The following is a 7,051-nucleotide window of genomic DNA, read 5'->3' on the forward strand; positions in this document are numbered from 1 at the left end:
GCACGGAGTAAATGTCCTGAAAATGTCCTGAAGGGTCAGAATCAGACACTGTCCTGCTCCAGGCTGCGGAGCACTCCTGCAGGCGGAGTCAGGCCGAGTAGGCCGCGCGTCCCGCCTCCCTGCGTGCCACGCTCCCCTCGGGCGCCAGGGGGCAGCGTGGGCCGGGCCGGCCGGCGGCCTCGGAGACGGGGCGGGGCTCGGCGGTGCACGCGGCGGAGGTGATGCGCAGGGGTCGCCATGGCGGAGGTGCAAGCAGCTGCGGGTGCAGGAGGCGGTGGACTCCATGGTGAAGAGCCTGGAGAGGAGAGAACATACGCAAGATGCAGGTAGGCGGGCCGGGGCCGCTGCCTGGGGGTGCCCAGGAGGTGGGTCCTGTGTCCCCCGGCTAGTGATCGCCCGATTTCTACTGTCCAGAGGCCCAGGGGGAGGGACTGACCCCACTCAGGCCCAGAACCCCTTACTGGGCCTCCCCGGCCCCCCGTATCTCCCCTTAAGCTCCGCAGCCCGGACCCCCAGAAAGGACCCCGAAAGGGCACTGGCAAGGTGAAAGGCCCGAAGAGCTGGAGCTCCCAGAGGCCTGTGGTTGGGTTCTGCCTGGTTTTGCTCCCCTCTGCACCCCTCATTCACTTCCATTCGGTGCTGTCAGTGTCCATCCCCTCCTGTTCAGTTGCAGTCAGGCCAGCCTTTCTGCTAGGATTCTGGGTGACCACTGGAGCCCCTGGAGTCATTCATTAGTGCCTAGACGATGCCCCCTGGTGGTGTGTAAGTTACCTGAGTGCTGACCTCTGAACCCTGTGGCCGAAGCTCTTGGCATTAAAAAATTGGGTGTCTATGCCTGGAGCCCAGAGTCGGTCTTAGGCCAGAGAGCTTCAGGGATAAGGTCTCTTTGTATTTAGGAAAAGGCTTTTTTTCTTTATTTTCATTTTACCCATATTTTTCTGGGTCTATGCAAACAATTGCCACTCTCACACCTTTATAATAATTATATTATAATTACAATAATTATCTTAAAATTATTATCAGTCATGTCAACTATGTTAATGCTTTTTCTTTAAATAAATTAATTAAAAAATATATATATTATTCGGGTTTCTTTTCTCACATCCCTTCATTGTGTACCTGTGCTTGCTATCATACACGTTTTCTGAGATGTCCCCACTCAAAATATTTTCCTGATATGAGACTGCTAGGAGTCGTTTTGGAGACTCCAGAAAGCCCAAATTACAGACCAAAGGAGGGTCTCATCTGTGTGTCCTTCAAGCCAGGGACCACTGAAACAAACCTATTCTGAACACAAAGTGGGAATGAGGGCCATGGTCTTACTTGGGATCCACTGCAGTTTTTTCCAGGAAGACCACCTGTAGGACTCAGTGGTGGTAATCTCTTGAAGATAGGAGCCAGTGGTATCCACCTGAGCAAAATCCAACTAAGATAGTCTACAGATGATAGAAAATAGGACTCCAAGCTTACCTCATGCTACCAGAATCTAAGAGCAAACTGAAAGCAGAAAAAAATATTTCATTTAGCCGCCTTTGTGTTGCCAGTCCACCTTGCAAATGGTAGACTCGGTGTCAAACAAGCATAAAGAAAAAGCCCTGGGCAGGTCCCCCCTCCCGAGACCTGCCTGAGGTCTCGGGCACTGGAACTGCCCCGGAACACGACATAAAAAAGTAAAAAGTAAAAAGAAATAAAATTAAAATTAAAATTAAAAAAACTATCTTATTGTGAAAATCTAGATATTAATATTTAAAATTCTTTTGGTGATCTAGTGAGCATAGAAAAGCAATGGAAATAAGCTATCACGTTATATTCCCTCCCAGTTCTTCTGGATTCAACTTCCCCTAACTATTTCTTCTTTTTTTGGGGGGGGGGGGGGGGCGCCCTACACCCGGCGGTGCTCAGGGGTTATTCCTGGCTGTCTGCCTCAGAAATAGCTCCTGGCAGGCACAGGGGACCATATGAGGACACCGAGATTCGAACCAACCACCTTTGGTCCTGGATCGGCTGCTTGCAAGGCAAACACCGCTGTGCTATCTCTCCGGCACCCCCCCCTAACTATTTCTAAAAACATAAAAGGGACATGTATATCTTCTTTGAGTATCTTAGATATATTCCCTTAACAGCTATAACTTATTGAATTTCCTCTTATATAGTGACAAAAAAAATTTTTTTGAGTTTCTTTAACATATCTCCTTTGCCCACGAAGCCATCATTGCAACAGGTGAGCCTAAGTGAGGTACAGAAGCTCATTCTCCCAGCCGTAGGGTGCTTGCCTTGCATGCGGCTGACCCAGGGGATGATTCATCTCTGGCACCCCAACTAGTCCCCCAAGGCAACTAGGAGAGATCCCTGAGTGCAGAACAGGAGTAACCTAAACACCATCGAGTATGACCAAAAAATAATAATTTACATCCTGGTGAGTCAAAAGGTCCTGATGAATATCTCAGAAGATGGAAGGATCATAGATGCCCATGACCCTCCATAGGCATCTCTTGTCCGCAGCACTCTCTACCCTTATGCCCTCCTGCCTTTCTTCCCAGGGTCTTATGTTCCGATGCAGTGCCAGTTGCTGTGAGGACAGCCAGGCATCTATGCAGCAGGTTCACCAGTGCATTGAGCGATGCCATGCCCCACTGGCTCAAGCCCAGGCCCTGGTGACGAGTGAGCTGGAGAAGTTCCAGGTATGGATTATACAGGGTAGAGGACACCAGGCCTTGATGGGAGGTGGGGTGGTATTTGCAGATGAGGAAAAACATTTTTCATACTGCTTGGCTTTCAAGCAGTTGCTTGGTTAGCTTAATGTATCTGATCATCTTCTGATCCATCTATCATTCACAGGGTTTGAAATTTGGGGACAAGTCCAGGAATTTGCGTGCTGTATTTCTCACAGCCATAGGAGCCAGAGAGCTCAAAGGGCTAAGCCCAGAGGCCTTTGCTCTTCCCCCAGGGCACCCTGATACCAAATGACCCCCACAAACTTCTGAGTCCAGAACCAGGAGCTTGAGGCCTTAAAACTAAAAAAGAAAGAAAAACTGGTGTCCAAGGGGAGTAAGTCTTCTATATTTGGGGTAGGAGAAGTCATAGATATAAAATTTACTATATAGTATAAAATGTTTGTTTAGGATCACACCCAGTCATGCTTGGGATTTGCTTCTGGCTCTGCACTCAGAGCTCTGTGCTCCTGGCAGGTGCCAGGGATCAGACCTAGGTCAGCTGCATGGAAGTCAAGTGTTCTGTACTACTTACTCTGCAGCCCCCTGTATAGTATAAAGTTATGACGTTTGCCTTGCATGCAGCTGTGACTACACAGCAGTTTAAATCCAGCTACTACCACCACTATCACTGGTGCCCCTGAGTACTACTGGGTGTGCCCTCAGACACACACTAACAGAAGTTTTCTGAAACATGCTGGTTCTGGGGCCAGAGAGATAATACAGGAATAGAGTGCTTGCCTTGCATGCAGCCAACCCATATTCAATTCCCTAGCATCCAATATTATTCCCCAAGACTACCAGGAATGATCCCTTAGCACAGAGCCAGGAGAAAGCTTAAAGCACTGCCATGGGTAGCATGCATAATCACTCAGTCCTGATTTGTCCAAAGGCAGAATTCCTTGGATTCTGTGACATAAGGTGGTCCAGCCATCATTGTGTCATAGTGTGGAAGTAAATACTTCCTTCTTCCTCTTCTTCTTCCTTTTCCTCTTCCTCCTCCTTTCTTCTTCCTCTTCTTCCTGCCCTCTTCCCTCTCCTTTTCTCCTCCCCTCTTTCTCTTTTCTCTTCTTCCTCCTCCTCCCCCCTTTTCTTCCTTTTTTTTTTTTTTTTTTGGACCCTATCCAACAGTGCTCAGGCCACTTCTGGCTCAGGGCTTGAGGGACCAAGCAGTGATGGATATCAAATCCAGGCATACAGATCATGTGCCTTCAGCCTATTAAGCTATCTCTGATCCCCTCACCTCTTCTCAAAGGATGGCTCCTATGAGGCAGGGGAGCCTTGGGGGGAAGTCACACCACCCAGTGTACTAGGTAGCTATATCTGACTGAGGGCTCAGGATTGAACCCTGGCAGTGGGCCAGCTGCATGCAAGGCCAGCACTTTACCCTGCAATCTCTCCAATCCTTTGCTCTTCCCTGTAGCACTCTGCTGTCAGCTTGAGTCTATAATGATGAGTTGCTTTTCTAAAAAGTTAATATTGGCTCACTGACATCTGTTCACAGGCTCCTCTGAGGAGTCCCCTGGGGACCAAAGTGATAGTCCAGTGGGTAAGGTGCTTGTCTTGCACACAGTTATCCTGGGTTCAGTCATTTGCACAACTCCACCAAGAATGATTCCTGAACACCACTGGGTATGGTCCAAAAGCAAACAAGCAAAAATTCCCCTGGGCCCCTTTGGGAGAGTTAATAGTTAGAATTTCATTTGACTCCTTTTCTCTGAATGTACTGCTTTGGAACTTGAGGATAGCAACGTCTATTTCTAGACCAGTTTTTATAGTCTGAGACTGATTCTGTTCCATAGTGAATTTACATTATATAATAAGACATTTACATCCTGCAAAACAAAGTCCTTTAAAAATTATTGATGAGTAATTTCTCCAAAATCATGAAACTCTAGTGTTCCTTTGTGCTATTTTGACATTTGACTTATAGATAGGGTCTTTGAATTTTCAATCCAGGTATTGCCATGTAGTTTTTCATTTACTCTTCAATAATTACTGGTTTACTCTTACCAGATTTTTTTATCTTGTGCCAGAAATGCCCTTACCATCTCCCTGCATGAGACCATTCCACCATTGTCATCTTATTTTGTTTTTCTGCATGGATGACACATCAGCGGATCACTCTCCTAAAAGGTGGTCTCTGTCTCCTGGTTTGTCACCTCCCTCTCTGTCCTTGCTCTTTTCGCCTCCCTTACTGCCTTGTCCCCTTCTAGACTGAGCATCAGAGTGTCCAGGCCATCCTTGAACCCTCTCTTCTGTCTGTTTCCATTATCTCACAGCTATAAGTATCTCTTGTGCTGACAACTCTTTTTTTTTTTTTTTTTGGTTTTTGGGCCACACCCAGTAACGCTCAGGGGTTACTCCTGGCTATGTGCTCAGAAGTTGCTCCTGGCTTGGGGGACGCGGTCCGTCCAAGGCTAGCGCAGGCAAGGCAGGCACCTTACCTTTAGCGCCACCGCCCGGCCCGTGCTGACAACTTTTAAACTCCAATCTCTAGGTGATGTTAGCTACTAGGCTTAACTAACTCATGTAGTCACCTGTTTTCCACAGTATTGTGTACCAGGCTTGTCTCATTGGTGGGTAAGTTCTTTGAAGGAAGAACTTTATGCTTATGTGTTATTCTATTTCCCTACACTAGGAGATTTATTGGATATAATAGATATCCAATAAATATTTGCTGAATTAATGTGGTCATCCCCAATATTGCCCCCTCGCCCTCCAAGAACAATAAATTGAATGGGTTGGGAGTTGGGAGAGTGGGGGATATAAGCCACATGCAGCTATGCTCAGGGCTTACTCCAGCCTTTGCATTCAGGAATCACTTCTGGCAGGGCTTGGGGACCGTATGAGGTATGCAGTAATGTGTAAACCTATAGCTTCCTGTAAATTAAGTGTCTTACTCACTGAACTATCTTTCCTGCCAGCAATTGAGTTTCTTTCATTCACAAAGACAAGCCAAGATGTTTTTTAGTCTTTAGCTGAAGAGCAGTAACTTTTGGTTACTTCTCATGTCCTGAAGAAGCTTCTTACAATTCATGGTAGCATTCACCTGCTTTCTAGTAACACTGTCTCTGAGTCCTCCTGTTGCTACTTTCTGCTTCATTCTAGCTAGTCTTGGTTCATTGCACTAGAGTGTCCCTTTATTTAATCAAGATAAATTATATCCAGCCCAACTATGTAGCACAGGGGCTGGCACCTGCTAAGTACTTGGTAAATGGAAACCAGCCTCTCAGCCTTTTCTCTTCTCTTCCTGCTGCAGGACCGCCTGGCCCGGTGCACCATGCACTGCAATGACAAAGCCAAAGATTCGATAGATGCAGGGCATAAAGAGCTTCAGGTGAAAAGACAGCTGGAGAGTTGTGTGACCAAGTGTGTCGATGACCATATGCACCTCATCCCAACCATGACCAAGAAGATGAAGGAGTCTCTCTCATCCATTGGGAAATAGAAGTCTTTGCCTCTGGCCAATGTGACTAAGAGCAGTAATCTCTTTGAAAAAGAGAACTGGGGATGTTGGTCTTTTAAGCAGCATTTACAAATGAATAAGGAGGGCAGCAAGTTTTAGGCCTGTCACTTGCCTCTAGACACAGGTTCCTTTACTTTATTCAGTCTTACTGGTGAATAAGAAAAAATAAATGGTGCTCAAGTTTGGATCAGAAATAACATAGGAAAATGTTGGAGAACCTAAATATCTGTGGCAAGTACTCATGCTGGCTGTACGATTTCTCATGCCAAATCATAACTCTCCAAAGTACCAGCTGCTTCTTAGCCCTCAGATGTCTACCAAGAAGTTAGCAGGTTTTGCCGGTGTTCTGATGGAGAGTGAAGGGAGGCATTTGTTCGAACCTCTTTTGACCATAAAGATCACTACGTTGTTTTCGGTTTCTTTTTTTATAAACTTGGAAAACAAAATCGATGAGGTCCCTACTATTGGGTGTTGGGTGTTTGAAAGGTCTCTAGGTCTTTATTTTGCTTGGTTTTGTTTTGTATACAAGGGCACAAAATTGATTTAATATATGGATTTGGGAAAGAGGATAGTTTGGTTAAGAACTTTGCAGTTCCTGTGGCTGTCTATTTCCATGATGTAAATGTACACAACTTGAAATTTTCCAAGCAATGCATCTTTCAGCCCGGAACCCTGCAGAAACATGACAGGTGATACCACAGTTGGTAGTAGAGGCAAAGCATCTCTTGCTGGCTACCATGTCTTGAGGGCCCTGAGGCTCTCTACAGCTGAGTGGCACTACAGTATTGAAGACACTCCCTGAAAGAGAGAGTGGAGTTTAGCTGTGTGTACACCAGTAGATAGGAGTGAACAGTGAAGGCACAACTGTTGG

The 7,051-nt window shown here is 46.3% G+C and overlaps 1 protein-coding gene across 1 annotated transcript; it reads left to right on the top strand.

Annotated features, from left to right (window-relative positions):
• The first annotated feature begins 213 nt into the window (after positions 1-213).
• Positions 214-6,292, top strand: FAM136A (family with sequence similarity 136 member A). The gene is made up of 3 exons (XM_049785131.1): positions 214-326; positions 2,541-2,681; positions 5,974-6,292. Exons 1-3 carry the CDS (start codon positions 321-323, stop codon positions 6,160-6,162), a joined length of 336 nt encoding a protein of 111 aa, XP_049641088.1. The 5' UTR covers positions 214-320; the 3' UTR covers positions 6,163-6,292.
• The last annotated feature ends 759 nt before the right edge of the window (positions 6,293-7,051 follow it).

Source organism: Suncus etruscus, chromosome 12, assembly GCF_024139225.1.
Source record: "Suncus etruscus isolate mSunEtr1 chromosome 12, mSunEtr1.pri.cur, whole genome shotgun sequence".
NCBI lineage: Eukaryota > Metazoa > Chordata > Mammalia > Eulipotyphla > Soricidae > Suncus > Suncus etruscus.